Source organism: Triturus cristatus, chromosome 3_1 (assembly GCF_964204655.1).
Source record: "Triturus cristatus chromosome 3_1, aTriCri1.1, whole genome shotgun sequence".
NCBI lineage: Eukaryota > Metazoa > Chordata > Amphibia > Caudata > Salamandridae > Triturus > Triturus cristatus.
Genome location: NC_140583.1, coordinates 311335685 through 311352567, shown reverse-complemented (window position 1 = coordinate 311352567; position 16883 = coordinate 311335685). Strand labels below are relative to the sequence as shown.

At 45.7% G+C, this 16883-nt stretch overlaps 1 protein-coding gene across 7 annotated transcripts in view; it reads left to right on the top strand.

The window, feature by feature from the left end:
• The window catches only part of AP3B2 (adaptor related protein complex 3 subunit beta 2), a 405963-nt gene that overhangs the window by 311989 nt on the left and 77091 nt on the right, over nt 1-16883 (top strand). For all 7 annotated transcript variants that reach the window (XM_085644011.1, XM_085644012.1, XM_085644009.1 and 4 more), the window contains one exon: nt 12375-12462. In XM_085644011.1, the coding sequence (XP_085500137.1) occupies nt 12375-12462 (88 nt within the window). The remainder of the gene's footprint in view (nt 1-12374; nt 12463-16883) is intronic.

Sequence of the window (16883 nt, the reverse complement as noted above, 5' to 3'; positions counted from 1 at the left end):
GAGGCCTGGGGTGCTAAACATCTTTCATTCCGCGCGACTTCCCTTACCACCAAACGGTGCAGTTGGAGGGGTGCACCTCTCTGATTCTACGTTATTACATGAAAACCATCCCTGTGTTCCCATATTAAAATTATATCATAAGAACGAGAATATGAACAAATCATTTGAGAATACTGCGTACCAAAAAGCAGTCTGATGTTCATATGTATTAACTGTTCACTGAAGGCTTTGGTTGCAACGTTTACTTACCTATTGCTTATTAATGAAGACCTTGCTTGACTGCTCAGATTGCCATAAAAAGGTCTTTGTTTTGTAATCTTGAAACTTGCTGTTTGGAAACTGCTCACAGACCCCCTGAATCCTTATAGGATACAAACCTTCATGCTGCATCTAATGTAGACCCCTTCCAACTGACCAACTTCACCCCTGCCAAGTGAGGGCATGTGCATGACAGTGAGAACCACCTGACCCCAATGGTACTGAGTTTCCTACAGGCTACCTTTGTGTTGTGCAACCAGACTGCTTATATTACACACTAATCAACACAGTTGCAGGTAAAAAAACACATAAACGCATTTGTAAATGTTCTCTTTATTTAGAAATCATAGTGGCTACTAGTCCTACACACCCTAAATAGATTGGTGGTACTGCAAATACTATCATTTAATTTTAACATTTGCTCAAAGTTCACCAAAAGGCACAGGATTGTTACCACAGTATGCCATTTGTATCATGCTGTGTCCTAACCACCAAGGTGTAAATGCAGGAATTGCGATGCACCAGAAGGCTCAAATTATGCTAGAAGTCAATTAGGCGTGGCCATGGTGAGCAGCTGCAACCTCTGGCAGCGATCCTTGTCCCTTCCTGTGCAAATCCTGGTCTCAGTGGTGATAACTATTGCAAAAAATGGAAGCTAAAGGGGTTCTAAGAGTGAGGTTTGATTTCCGTAGTTTTAACTCCTTACCATTCCAATAGCTCAGCATTAACAAATAGGAGGCAACTGCCAAGTTTCGGGGTACGACAAGGTGTCACTCCTATGAAGTACTCAGTAGTTTTAGGGTGTGAGATGTAACTTCAGCTACCCCAGGCATTTTAGAGGATAAACATTCAGGAAGTTGTGTCTGGATAACAGGTTTTGTTAAGATGCCTAAGAACACCAACTAATTGTGGCCTGCTTTGGTAGTTGTCTCTGTTGACCTCACCTTTAACAAGCATCGTCATAGCCAATAGGTCTGGCCTTGGCAAGTGTGCATTTTTTTATTTTTTTGCTATTTCTTTTTTTATATGCTATGCACCGACAGAATTGGCAAACATTTTCAAATATAGGAGTGTCCCAGACACACCAACCCTGATGCGCACTCCTTTCCAGGCAGCTGTGCACATATGATCAAGCAAGCCTTCTTCTTTAATAGTGCAATATTGCTAATGTATGAAGTAGGCTGAGTCACTGCAATATATTGTATGCTGTGTGCTGTGGTGTAGAGAAGCAAAATGTTATTAATTCCTGATCAGACCAATGGATGAATAATGCTGACCGAAATCTAGCACGTATGTTATATGTATACATTTGTATGATGGTTTTTACAGACATCATCAAAATGTCTCTAGGCCAGACCCAAAAATGATAGATTAAAAATGCAATTATGGTGACCTTGGTCATCTTTTAGCAGTCACACTGTTTCAAAAAGATATGGAAATGCATCCCATTCCTTTGCAGCTTAGAAAGTGCTTGATATTAGCTGAATGTCAAAAAAGAAAAAAGGGCCAACTTCTTTTTCAGCACTCAAATAGGTAATTTAAACTTGTGTTACAATGGAAACGTATGGTAGCCCAATTGCCTCACATTTAGAATTTAGTTGGTTCACAGCTTCATAACATGCCCTGCTTAAAACAGCAAAAAATACTTGGAAACATGCAAAAACATGCAATAACGGTTTTACCATGCGTTATTCCAGTGGTATCTGTATTCCTGCCACTGGCTATTTCCCTTGATCTAAATGAGGATTCTCAATGAGTTGATTTATATGTGGAAGTGACAGTTCCGCCTGTAAGTATGAAATCATATAAATAGCTCCTATAAGTTGCAGATTTCTAGGGATGGAAAATGTAGAATTATAGATGGGTAACCGTGAATTACAGGGATGTTTTTCACCAACGGGTTCTGATTGTCATCATTTAAGTGAAAAGAGTGAAGCTCGAGTGTCTGATATCACTCAGAACCCCAATCCATGATTTTATGCTATGTTCGTCCTCTAACAAATCATCTGCCCCTGATTTCAACAGCTACTCGCGGGCAGAGTAGTAATAGGGAGCCATACATAACATGGTATCTCCTCCCTAACCCGAATGTGAAAACAAACCTTACCTGCCATTCTTATCCTACCCTCAACACCATTCCCACCTTTCTTTACCTTCCTGCAGCTATGCTTTTTGCTCTCAGTCAAAGTCGACAAGCAGCGCTGCCCTGACAGGCTCTCAGATTTCCCTGTCAGCCTGGCCTGAAAAGCCTTTATGATGTAGCAACAGAGGGTAACACGTTGTTTTATCAACTGTTGCTATGTCATTGCAGTGAGTTACCAGATTTAGAATCTGGTGTAAATGATAGAAGCTTCCCATAGAAGCCATGCATAACAAAATGTTTTCCCTTTTGGTTTCTGATGGATACTTCTGACTGCAGATTTCTCATCTTTACAATAATCTTAGCCACCAGACTGGATCTGAGTTTTCAACAATAACTCCCGCACGCTGGTAGATGGCGCCGTTGGACTGCACAGTAGCCTGTGCCGCCCTGGAAGTGACGACACACAGCTTCATGTAGGTGCCACTTCTAGGCGCCAATGCCAGTTCATTTCTTTCTGTGCCCTTTGTCATGGGTGCGAGTCTCCACTCCCAAATTTCTACGAATACCAATCATGAACGAGCCAGTGTGCTGGCCAAGATAGGTTTTAAGCACATGCTAGTCGCGAATCTGCACAATGTTTGTTTGTAGTACTTAGGTTCCAGTCATGAGTAATGTGACTGGTGCACCTGAAGGTGATCAGGGAACAGGAAGAAAAACTCTAACTTACAGAACATAGTCAGAGATCATGCTCATGACACCAATCCTTTTCCAAATCGAGGGGCAGATCACACACCAAGTCCCAATCTCTATTCAAGGAAGCCTTAAGCACAAGAAGATGAAACATGATTTGTCCCTGTCTCACCACTCCAGAACAAACAAGAACCGGTACAGTTGGCATTCCAAGGGTTAAACTCCACAGGTGTCTTTGGACTCTGAGCCTATTCCAAAGCTGATTGAAAGCTCCCCATGTACCCTGGCCCATTGTTATTCCCACAGCAGGTAGAGACCTTTAAAAAGCCACGTTGCAGATCTCACTTCACGTTGATACTGACTCCCACAGGATCACCTATAGGCCCTTTGGAGCCGCAAGGGCCATCAGTCACACTTTGGCCAGTGGGTCCTTTACTAGCAGCACCCACACCCCTTTTTTCGACCGCAGGAGCACCAACCCCGACAGCGCCCATCCCAGATCCGGTTTTGACGCTGATCTCTGACCCAGAGCTGACATCGGCAGGAGCTAACCCTTTGTTACACTATGAAATCACCAACGTGTAGCCTCCAACATTGGATGACCCACAGCCTCTCCTTCACCTTTTGTTTGGCTCAGATTCTGAGGCAGTGGAGGGGCTTCATAACATACCATGCAATAATGACGAGGATAAGAAAGACAATGTGGTTCTCCCTCACTATACTGATGCAGGATTGAGCATGGACCTACAAAATGCTAGTGGGTTTGACACATCTGCTGAAGCTAAAACAGAATCACCTCCTAGTCCACCCACAGAGGGAAGTGCTTTATTTGCAGTGGCTGTCTGCAGGGCAATTGAAAAACTTGATTTACAACTAGTTACTGCAGAAAGCTAAGTGGTCCAGGTATCCACAAGCAAGGTCAGCCCAAGCTCTTTTCTTCCTGTGCACCAGCTAAGAAATTGAAGCACATCGACACATTTGGAAAAATAATATTTTGCTCCACCAGTTTGATCCTTCAGTCCCTAAAGGCAGTCTGTCTCCTGGGCCATTATATACATGCTCCTTGGTACATGGCAAGCAGTATCTTGCTGGCTGTCTCTGATAAATTCAGAATAGCCTTTGCTTGAACATTCAGTACAGACAGTACCCTTTTAAATATGTGTTGAAGCGTGCCTTCACACAACAGATGATGTGGGCCATGCCCTGGGCTCCAGTGCTATGATTAGGCGCCATACCTGGATGCAATCTATTGATTTATTTTAGTGACATGCAGGCATCCTTAATGGACATGCCCTTCGAGGATCAGGTGAGAATCCAGACTCTAGAGAAAAGGCTGACTCAGCACTGCAAAGTTTTAAAGAGAGACACATTATGGCCCTTTACCTATGCTTGCTTTCACCGGGCCACCAGTCTCCTCAGCAATACGGAAAATTCAGAGGCGAGGTCTAGCCTATCTACAACGGCAGCCTTCACAACCAGTTCAGCAGCAGGTCGACACTTTTCACAGCTCCACAGGTCTTAGTGGTCGTCAGGGTCACGGGCACGACCAAGGGCAGTAATCTTCCACCTCCTCCTCACACTTCCTGCCATTTCTTTCTGTCACATCACCAGCATGCTCCGATAAGTGCCCTTAGTTTTTACATTGTGTACACAAGTAAATACCCTGTAGACGACCAGTTCTTCTTGGACTTTGCTGGTGCTAAGAAGGTGATGGCTGTGCAGAAACAGACCCAGTCCAGGGGGATTGTCCTGTTCATCAAGATATGGCATGCCCTGGCCAAGATGGATCCCCCTGAGGGCCTACGAGTGCATTCTGCTCGGGCCAAAACTGCCTTAAACGTTTTGGCGAGGGGTGTTCTTGTCCTAGATATCTGCCAGGGTGCTACATGGGCATCCGTGCATACATTCATCAAGCAATACTGCCTAGAAAGCCAAGTCTGCAGATAGGATCAAAATTATGTCATCACATACGGGTGGGGCCCATATATGCCTTTGTGTCATCACTTGCGGGGTGGCACATGGCCATCTCAAAGTCTTAGTACCACCACCTTCTAGCATGCTTGAGCAATTGTTGTTGAAAATCTACATGTAGTTTGGCATCCGGGATTATTCTAAAGGTGAAGAATCTAGGGTTAGATATTGTATCCACCAAAAAGAAAATTACTGCTGCCTGCTGTGCAAATTCTAATCAAGAGAATGAACAAAGCATTTTAGATTGATAAAGAAGGTAAGCTTTGTGAGGGGAAAGTGTGATGACTCGCAGAGGAGACAAATTTTATCAGAGGCTACTTTGTGTAAGGAATGTTTTGAGTGAGTAGATTTGTACAACTGACCCTGCTTAGTCAACAGATAGCTAAAAACAAAGAATCCAAGAAACTTTATAGAAAGTGTTGCTAATTTCATTAGAATAAAGTACAGTGTCAAAATACCCCTCCATACATTCAGTATTCAGAAATGTTAGAATTTTATTTTAAACATCTGTGTTTACATAAATAAGTAGAAATGTTCATTTTTTTTATTTGGTTGAATGATTGGGTGAATTCTTCATGTGAATAATCTCCATCATCCAAACACTTGCGTCACCTGGGTAGCTTGTTCTCAGCTGTGATATTCTCCTCTGCGCCTTGTTTTCTTATAATCATCTCAACATTCCACACCTGAGCTGGTACACAATGCCATTTATGGGATTAGAAGTAGTCTAGAGGCTAAATGTTACTCTTGCAACCTGAAGACCTAGATTCTAAACCCAGGTCTGGCCAAAAAGAAATTGCATATTCCTGGGCAAATTTATCACCTTGTTCTTGAAATTGTAAACATGTATAATTTAATTTTTCAAAGTGGAATGCAGTGTGTAATGTAATGAGCATGGGTCTTGCACATTACTATCCCAATTATATTCTAGCTTCTGGTATCTATCAGTTCGAGGCATGTGGGCTGCTGAATTCATATCTGTGCATAGATCGCCGCCTAGTGTTGGGTCCGGATGTTTGCACGTTGTTGTCCTGGAAGAGTCTTCGAAGTATCCTGGGATAGGTGACTCCTCCCCTGGACTACAGTGCGCATGGGCATCCTCTCCATCCTCAGATTGTTTTTTTCCGCCATTGGGTTCGGATGTGCTTATCTTGACTCAAGTTAGGAAAAACTTTTTCCAGGCCAAAAGGCCTTTAGTTCGCGTCGGTACTGTTCCCGATCGGTATCGATAGTATCTTTGTTAGTTTACTAACTTCAAAAACAACTTTTTCGCCTCTTACCCGACCATCGACCCGACATCGACGATGGAATCGAGGACACCATTCAAGCGGTGTCCGGTATGCAATGCGAAATATCCCCATGTCGACGTCCACCCGGTGTGCAACAAATGCCTTTCACCGGATCACGACGAGTCCACATGTATGGCCTGTGCCCGATTCCGATCCAAGAAGACTCGCCGGAATCGACGAGCAGCGAGACTCGAAGCGCAGCAAGCGGCACCGGCCCCGACCAACATCTTCAGAGCCGAGGACGAAGATGTCGAAGACGTGGAGAACCTACCCTCCAGCCCCGCTTCCGAACACGACTCCGGATCGGAAGACATCGAAGAACGACTCTTTCACAGAGATGAAGCCGACACCGAGGTAGGAGACTACGATGAGGCCTTAGGGGCCGAAGAGAGTAGCTCCGGTGACGAGCAAGGCCTACCCGTACAGACTGAGAATATCCCAGTGCGCCAGTCTATGGCTCCGGTCGAGGGATGGCCTTCGGGCCTTACCCAAGACCTATCCCGCAGTTCTTCGGCCCCGCCCTCTGGCCCGGCCTCGGACATTCAGCGGCAGCCATTACTACCCAAAACGGCTGGTTTCCCTTCTTCGAAACCGAAACCGAAAGCTGTATTGGTTCATCAAAAACCGAAACCAAAAGTGACGCTGGTCGGATCGAAGCCCACCACACCTTCGACGCCAGCCAAACCCGTCGGCACCGACCGCACCAAACGAGACTTCGGTGCCGAGCTTGCAGCAGCCGACGTCGGCGCCGACACAGGGAAAAAGACCTTCGGTGCCGCCAAACCTACTCGGCTCCCGGCACCGAAACAATTGGCTCCGACCACAAAGGTCAAACTGGCTGCTGCGTCTCACACCGCTTCGACAGCACCACCAAAGGCACAATCATCGACGACGTCGACGGCTACTACCGCTCCTCGACTCGATGACCCAGTGGCGCCGAAGACGTCCACGCCCGCCTCTACAGAACCGGTCAGCGCCAAAGAACCGATGGCGCTCCAGGTGCGGCCAGTTGCTGCGTCCTTGCAACGCATCAAACACAAGGCAGTCCTCCAGGACACTGCAGGCTCCGAGCCGATAAAAGCTCCAACAGCCTCTCCGGCACCAGCCAACATCACTTTTGGCCTGCCGCCATCCACGGCCCCAAAACTGTTCCAAATCAGAACACGTGTCACCCACACCGCGATCACGCCTGCCGAACGCTCTCCTGCAGAGACGTCACCATCACACATCATCGACGCCGACACTGGCAGAATGATGCTCCACAAGAGGAGAATAACTTCCGAGCCAGCTTTGGACTCCTACCGGATCCCGCTTAAGAAAAAGCTGCCAGTGGCTTCGGAACCAGTTCTTTACGAACCTCTCCATTCCTCTTACCAAGATCCACAGTCCTTCTCTCCCACACACTCCGAAACAGACGTTTTGGAGGACTACATAAGTGACCACGTCCCCTACCCCGGAGAGATGGACCCTGAAGGCCAACAGGACCCTGACCAAGCTTGGGATGACCCTGTAGACTCGGGTGCACCTATGGATACGCAGGACCCGCAACTATATGGAGCGAAAACGTCTCCCACAGAGGACACTGCCGCATTCAACGCCCTCATTGAACGTGCTGCGGCCAATCATGGTGTGCAACTCCACTCTGACACCGTCGAGGACGACTTTCTCATGGATACTTTCGCATCCTCAGAAAGGAATATAAAAACTCTACCCATGTTGAAAGGTGTCCTCAAACCAGCAAAGGACATCTTCAAAGAACCCACCAGGGCAAGAGTAATAAACCCCAGGATCGACAAGAAATACAGGTCGGCGCCTGGGGACCCTACCTACATTAGAGGCCAGTTACCTCTGGATTCCATAGTAGTTGCGAATGCACGCAAACGGGCACACTCGCAAACGACAGGGGACGCTCCTCCCCCAGACAAAGAGTCCAAGGTGCTAGAGACCTCCGGCAAACGGGTTGCGGCCCAAGCAGCTAACATATGGCGTATTGCCAATACTCAGGCGCTCCTCACCCGCTACGATCGAGCACACTACGACACATTAGAAACATTACTCCAACATCTCCCTGACCAATTCAAAGAGGGAGCAGAGATCCTCATCAGGGAGGGACAACTCCTCACAAACGCATCCATTAAGTGTGCACTGGATGCCGCGGATACAGCTGCCAGAGCCATAAACACTAGCGTCATGTTGCGACGACACGCCTGGTTACGAATCTCCGGATTCAAACCTGAGGTACAAAATAACATCCTCAACCAGCCTGTCAACCCCGACTACTTATTCGGGCCAGAGGTTGACACCACCCTAGAGAAAATAAAAAAGGACACAGACACTGCAAAGTCCATGGGGGCTCTCCAAATGCAGTCCTTTCGGAGCGGCTCCTTTCGTCGCCCCGGAAATAGAGGAGCAGGTAGAGGACAGGGGTCACAGCAAACCTACAACAAGGGAAACACACAAAGTTCCTACGATAAAAACACCCGGGGTGGATATCGTGGCTCAAGCACAAAGGGCAGAGGATGCGGATACGGCAACACCAGGTCCTCCCCCAAGAACAAACAGTGACGCCCTCTCCCTTCCTCCCGACCATATAACACCTGTCGGGGGAAGGCTACAAAGGTTCCTGTCCACGTGGAACTCCATCACCACGGACAGGTGGGTCAAAGATATTGTCAAACACGGTTACTGCCTAGAATTAACCTCAACTCCACCCACAATACCTCCAAAACACCGTCCTATGTCCTCAGAGCACTTAACGCTCTTACAGCAGGAAGTGCTCAGTATGCTACTAAAAGGCGCAATAGAGGTCGTACCCGTCCACGAGCAAGGTACGGGGGTGTACTCCCTGTACTTTTTAATACCGAAAAAGGACGGGTCACTCAGACCTATACTAGACCTGAGACCCCTCAACCGCTACATTCTCTCCGAGCATTTCCACATGCTCACCCTACAGCAAGTCCTCCCGCTGCTCAAGCAGGGAGACTTCCTGGCCACACTGGACCTCAAAGATGCGTATTTCCACATACCCATTCACCCCTCACACAAAAAATACCTCAGGTTCACTGTTCAAGGGCAGCACTACCAATTCAAAGTCCTTCCCTTCGGCGTGACAACAGCATACACGTCTACCCTTACCTGGACGACTGGCTTGTTCAAGCAAAGTCAGCCCAGCAATGTGCCAGCCACATGTCCCGCACCATTCACCTCCTTCACAGTCTGGGGTTCTCACTAAATTACCCAAAATCCCATCTCCAACCCGCACACGTACAACAGTACCTAGGTGCGACCATAGACACTCTGGCGGCCACAGCTCAGCCAAATTTAGTGAGAATCAACAGCATGCAAATGCTGATTTCCAAGTTCAAACCCCAACACTCCCTTCCTGCGAGAGTGTTCATGCAGTTGATAGGCATGATGGCCTCCTGCATTTTCATAGTCCCACACGCGAGACTACATATGCGCCCGCTTCAGGAGTGCTTAGCACGTCAATGGAATCAGGCTCACGGGCAATTAAAAGACCTAGTGTTGGTGAGCGGTCGGGCATACAACTCTCTGCATTGGTGGAATCCACAAAACCTTTGCAAGGGCCGACCATTCCAAGAGCCTGTTCCACAGATAATACTGACAGCGGACGCGTCTCTCCAGGGATGGGGAGCTCATGTACTCAACTACACAGTGCAGGGACTATGGACAACACAACAAAAGAAGATGCACATCAACCTTCTAGAACTGATGGCAATCTTCCTGGCTATGAAAGCATTCAAAGTACACTTGTGCAACAAAGTCGTGTTGATCCGGACGGACAACATGACCGCCATGTACTACATACAGAAGCAGGGAGGAACACACTCTCCACAGTTGTCTCATCTGGCTCAGAGCATGTGGAAGTGGGCCATTCAGAGGAACATATTCCTCATGGCGGAACACCTCCCCGGCAAGGACAACCAGATGGCGGATCTGCTCAGCAGACACAGCCACCAGATGCACGAGTGGGAGCTACATCAGTCAGTACTCCAACCGTACTTCCAACAGTGGGGTCATCCAGAGATAGACCTATTCGCCACAAGCGAAAACGCAAAATGCCAAAGCTTTGCCGCCAGGTTCCCACATCCGCAGTCGCAGGGCAATGCGATATGGATGAACTGGTCCGGCAGATTTGCGTACGCTTTTCCCCCAGCGCCGTTGATACCGCTGGTGGCTCGCAAACTCAGACAACACTCACTGACACTCATCCTGGTTGCTCCAACGTGGGCACGCCAGCCATGGTACACCACTTTTCTCGAACTTTCCGTGGTGCCGCATCAAAGGCTGCGGATCAAACCCGCGCATTTGACGCAGAACCATGGAGAGATTCAGCACCCAGATCCGCAACAGCTGAACCTGGCAATCTGGCTCCTGAAGTCCTAGAGTTTGGCTACCTAAACCTGCCACCTGACTGTATGGACATCATTAAGGAAGCTAGAAGACCCACTACCAGAGCTTGCTTTGCAGCCAAATGGAAGAGGTTCGTCATTTATTGCAATAATAATGACATTAACCCGCTAGACGCATCCATCCAAAACATAATTTGTTACCTCTTACACCTATACCGATGCAATCTGGCGTACACCTCTATACGTATCCATTTGACCGCAATATCAGCCTATCTCCAGAACAGGCAGCACCTCTCTTTATTCAGAGTGCCTGCCATCAAAGCATTCTTGGAAGGACTCAAACGAGTAATTCCTCCAAGCCACCCACCGGCTCCAATGTGGAACCTCAACCTGGTCCTCACACGCCTGATGGGTCCACCCTTTGAACCTCTACACTCATGCGAGATTCAATTCCTTACCTGGAAAGTAGCTTTCCTAGTAGCGATCACTTCTTTAAGAAGAGTTAGTGAACTCCAGGCACTAACCGTTCAAGAGCTATTTATACAGGTTCACGCCAACAGGGTCGTACTACGTACCAACCCCAAATTCATGCCCAAGGTGATATCGCAGTTCCACATGAATCAAACTATTGAACTGCCTGTTTTCTTTCAAAACCCACAAACTGTCGCAGAAAGAGCACTCCATACACTAGATGTGAAGAGAGCCCTCATGTACTATATCGACAGGACTAAGATCTTTAGGAAGACTAAACAACTTTTCGTTGCCTTTGCCCCACACCACAAAGGTAACGCTATCTCCAAAGCAGGTATAGCCAGATGGATCGTTAAATGTATTCAAATTTGCTATCAAAAGGCTAAACGCACACTAACGATTCCCCCACGAGCCCACTCAACACGTAAGTTAGGGGCCTCCATGGCTTTCCTGGGAAACATCCCTTTGCATGATATCTGTAGAGCAGCCACCTGGTCCACTACACACACATTTACCAAACACTATTGTGTAGATGTGCAATCAAAACAGCAGGCAGCTGTAGGACAGGCTGTTCTCAAAACTCTTTTGTAGACCGCTGCAGCTGGCACTGGTAGCCGCCGTTAATAGGAGGTACTGCTATGTATTCTATGCACAGATATGAATTCAGCAGCCCACATGCCTCGAACTGAATATGCTACTTACCAGTATGCATCTGTTCTTGGCATGTAGGGCTGCTGACATTCATATCGCCCTCCCTCCTCCCCGGCGCCTGTAGCAGCTACAGCTCTCAGAATTACTGTAAGCATGGTCATCACTTTCTGTATCTACTCCATCACTGCCACAATGGCGAAAAACAATCTGAGGATGGAGAGGATGCCCATGCGCACTGTAGTCCAGGGGAGGAGTCACCTATCCCAGGATACTTCGAAGACTCTTCCAGGACAACAACGTGCAAACATCCGGACCCAACACTAGGCGGCGATCTATGCACAGATATGAATGTCAGCAGCCCTACATGCCAAGAACAGATGCATACTGGTAAGTAGCATATTCATACCTTTTTTAAAAAAAACATTTTTTTAAGGAGTCACTTTGAATGTTCTCTGTATGCACTTCCCTGCTTCTTGAAGCAAGTGTTATTTCAGATACCACATAAATTAAAAAGTATTTTAAAAAAACATGGTCATCCTGATTTAATTGAGCTGGCTATTAACTGTGTTTCTTTTTGTTTGTGTCCAGCCTCCCACCACCAAGCACACCTCCAAACCCACCTCCAAACCAGTGAAAACATCAAAGAAGGAGATCTCCCTCCTGGATCTGGACGATTGTATGTAAGCCAAGTACTGGCCCCTTACGTGAACTCTAATTTCTGTGTCTAGTATCTTAGCTCCCATAGCCTTTATGTCAAAGAAACATATGTATTCTTAACTGGATCATAAATATATTCTAGGAAACTGAATCATTCCACCACCCTCTCTCTTGTACACCCTGAAAATAAATGTGGGTGTTTTTTTCTCAGTGAACTGTTTTTGTTTTCATGTGCTGAAAACGATACATGAGAGGTGAACAAAGGAGAAACAACAAACAAGCAAAAAAATAGGAAAGGAAGTGCCACGGGAATCAAAAGACTACTGGAATATGACAGAGCGGCAAAGATTTAGGAATCACAATACTTACGAAATTAGAGACCATGACCACAAGAGAGGATGATTTCCAATTTGCCAGACTGAGCTTCTTGGACATATGGTTCCTCTGTGATACCAGATACTTTGGGTGAAAATCAATTTTCCTGTACTTTGTTGTTTCGCAAATTAAAGGTAAAATGTAAGCCCCCGTTTGGACCTGACCTAGATGGAGTGGTATTCCCCCAAACCCTATGCCTTCACATCTACTCTTTTGCTGAATTAGGTTTGTTGGCTTTAGGACTCTGGGCACTTTACCACTGCTAACCAGTGCTAGTGCTAGTGCTTGTGCTCTCTCCTTTAAACATGGTAAAATGAATAGGCACATTTAATTTACTTGTAAGTCCCTAGTAAATGGTGCTACCCATACCCAGGGCCTGTAAAGTAAATGCTACCAGTGGGTCTGCAGCACTGATTGTGCCACCCGCTAAAGTAGGTGACACAAACATGCCTCAGTTATGCCACTGAAGCCTTTAGTGCAGTTTTAAACTACCATTTCAATCTGGCAAAATAAACCTTTTGTCTGGCCTAAACCTTACTTTTTACTACTTTTACACCACTCCCTAAAGTAGGCCCTAAAGGCTCCTAGGGCAAAGTGCATTGTATTTCAAAAGTAGGACACGTAAAAGTTGCATGTCATGGTAATAAAAAACTCCAAAAGTCGTTTTTCACAGTTGTATTGCCTATCTCTCTCATTGACTGACACTGCGATACCTTATTACATTTAGTAAGTGATAACTTTGGATTGGGAGCAGAGATATGCTTTGACACTTAAATTAATTGTAATTTAAAATCCTCTTTAATGGTAAAGTAGGATCTTAGGTCACAATTCTGAAAATGACACTTTTTGAAATTTCCTCCAAAAAGGCACGTCTCTAACATGCTAATAAGTTGCACTGCAATGTGTAGGACCCAATCCTCACAGTGAACACGTCTGCTTGTCGTACTCCAGATTAAATCCAAATAGTAAACCAATGTTTTATCCAAAACTCATCCAAATGGTAATCCAATAGATCATAATCAATCTTAATCACAACGAGGACTGTGTGGTCTTTATTTCATATATTTTTTCAACTGCCTTTTGCGTGCCCATTCGGGCTTCAACATAGACATGTAGAAATGAACAATTCATCGTGAGTACCCTCATGTAGTTTCACCCAATGCATTTCGGGCACTTTTGGCACTTCGTCAGGGGTAACCAAAATGAAAATAACAAAGACATCTAAAACGTCCATTCAGCAGTATGTTAACTCTAACATTATGCGTGCGCATTCTATGCACTCACCCTCTAAATAAACCCGCGTCAAACCCACTCTGCTTCTTCCATAAAAGAACAGAACAAAAGTGTGTTCCCCTTGCCTGTTGCAAAGAAACTGAACCAAAATAAATATACAAAAACCAAACATGATGCTCCTGTTCTGCTAAGCTATTGTGAAAGTCCCTTCCATTCGGGAACACAAAACCATTAACAAATACTAAAAATAAAAAACCAACCCGCATCTCCTTTCCCAATCCAATTCCTGTTGTTTAGCAACCCTTTCCATGATGGAAACAACTGTAAAAAAATACTTTTAAAGCCACGGTCTGCAACAGTATAAACTCCTCCAAACTCTCTTTAACTGCCGTAAACGCGTGTTGCCTCATCTCCACGAGCAACAGCTAAACCCTCCCACCTGAAAACCATAGGTTTTATGGCCACTCACACCAGTATAGCCCTGACCCTATGACCCAGTCCCAGTTTCAAATATCAGCCTTAAAGAGATACAATATGTATGAATGTACACACCCTAGTAAAAAGTGAACTTGAAAAATGAATCCATTCCACCCACGAATGTGCATACCCAACCGTATACCATCCTCACCCTCCCAAACATAATATAACCAATCTCTAACAGGAAACAGAAACACGTCAAAATGACAAAATAAAGTGTCTGCAAAATCAATAAATATAAGTGACAAAGTAAATAAAAGGCTCGGAAATGTGAACAAAGGCTAAATGTCCTTGATAGCAAATATAAAAATCCATTTCAGTATTTGTCATGCATAACCACTTCAGGTTCCTTCTGAATGTTCACTGTGCTCATGCGTTCACACTGTCTTCGTGGTGATATTTCATGTACTTCCATTATATCCTTTGTGTTTAGTCTAGCCATAATCATCAACCGGGTGCAAACTTGCTTTGGGACTGAACGTTGCTCTGCAAAAGTTTTATTAAAGCAGAATGCACTCTTTTCCGAAAATTTGGCATTTTCCGAAATGTGGCATTTTCTTGTTCCAACCATCTGTAAATGGCTCTGCTGTTGCGGTTTGTGTATTTTTTCCAGACAGGATCACAAATGGGGCTTAGATGGACCATCCAGGCAGGATGGCTGCGGAGGGGCTCCACTTAAACGTCAAAGAGCTTTGCCTCCTGCACACACATAGGAACCAGACACAAGGCCTGACCTGCCTTTTGTCACCCCCAGATAGTTTGGAGCCTTGCCAGGGGAAGGGGAAGAACTTTTCAGAACTAGATGTGGGGTTGGGCAATGGAGTCGCCCCTCACAGTGGCTGGCACCAGATATAAATATTGGCCCTCCAGAGCTACTTATCAGAACACTCCTGGACCTGTGGAAGACAAAGCATATCTCCCTCTGTGACCTCAACTTCCACCTCATTGGCCTCAAAGACACAAACACTGCCAACCTCCTGGAAAGCATGAGCAACATCAGCCTCACCCAACTGGTCACCAACCCCACACACAGCGTAGGGACACGCTTGATCCGATTTTACTGCCAGCAACAGAGTCAAGTACAGTCATGTCACTGAACTCACCTGGAACGACCACACCATCATCCATTTCACCATCACAGTTGACTCACCTGGGCCGACCACTCCATCGTCCATTTCACCATCACAGGATCCCCAAGCACCACCATCAATCCTCCCAGCTCCTCCCACCACAACTGGAACAAAGGTACAGAGATCCGATGGACAGATGCCCTCAACACCTCTCAGCCCGACCCCACAAACAACCGGGAACAGGCAATCAAGAACCTCTCCACCTGGATCACCAACTGCGTCAACAGAGTCGGCCCTATCAAACCCACCAAGACCAGGAGATCCACCAAACAAGCCAGCTGGTACGCAGCTGGACTTTTACAGTGAAAGTACTGCGCGAATTCTTCGAGGATATCCATCTTGAATTCCCCTGTATATATTAACATTTATTGCTTGGGTATCTCTACAATGTAAATTCTGTCACTAACTGTTTTTTGTTTTTCCCTTTCCTGTCGCTGTACATACTTCCTCACATGTCACTTGCGTCATTCACCATTTCACGAGCACTTGAGCACAGTATCCCACAGGTTACATGCCATTTAATGTTACGCAGTGCTGTTTTCATACATGTTTAAGTATATGATGGTATCTATAAAAAATATATGTAGTTGCATAGAATTTTTTGTCTCCCTGTTTTCTCCTTGTGCTCCTAGCGATAAATTGTGCTACTCAAAATTGACCATTAACTAACACCCTTAGAGACATTGTTGTATGTTACACATGTTTGCCATGGTCTCTATAGGGTTTATGGGCTACTTTCTGTAGTATGATATTGCCACATTACATTGAGCACGATTTGTAGCTGATATGATTATTTAGTTTAAATGATCAAGTATCAGGGAGATTAGAAGGTGACCTTGAGACTCTGCATAATGATTAACAAGTACTAGAACCCTAAGCTTAGAAGCATGGCTAGGTTACACCTTGCGCAAAACCAATATTTGAGTAACAATATGACCAAAATTCCCTCAAGGTTGCTCTAGGTAACAAAATGGAAACGGCCACCCGCGTCCCAAAATTCCTCTGTGACTAAAAGAACATAGCTGATAAACAGTAAACAAAATATCGCTCCCGAGCAAAGAACAAATTAACATTCAAAATTGAACCATATCAAATCATCAGTCCAATAAGATGTCAAGATTCAGTATGTTCTCAAGTAGTTTTCTTTTCTTTATTTTCTTGTTTTCCTTTATCCTTTTTTCATAAACGTAGTTATATTATACATAAATTCACAGTGGATAAGATA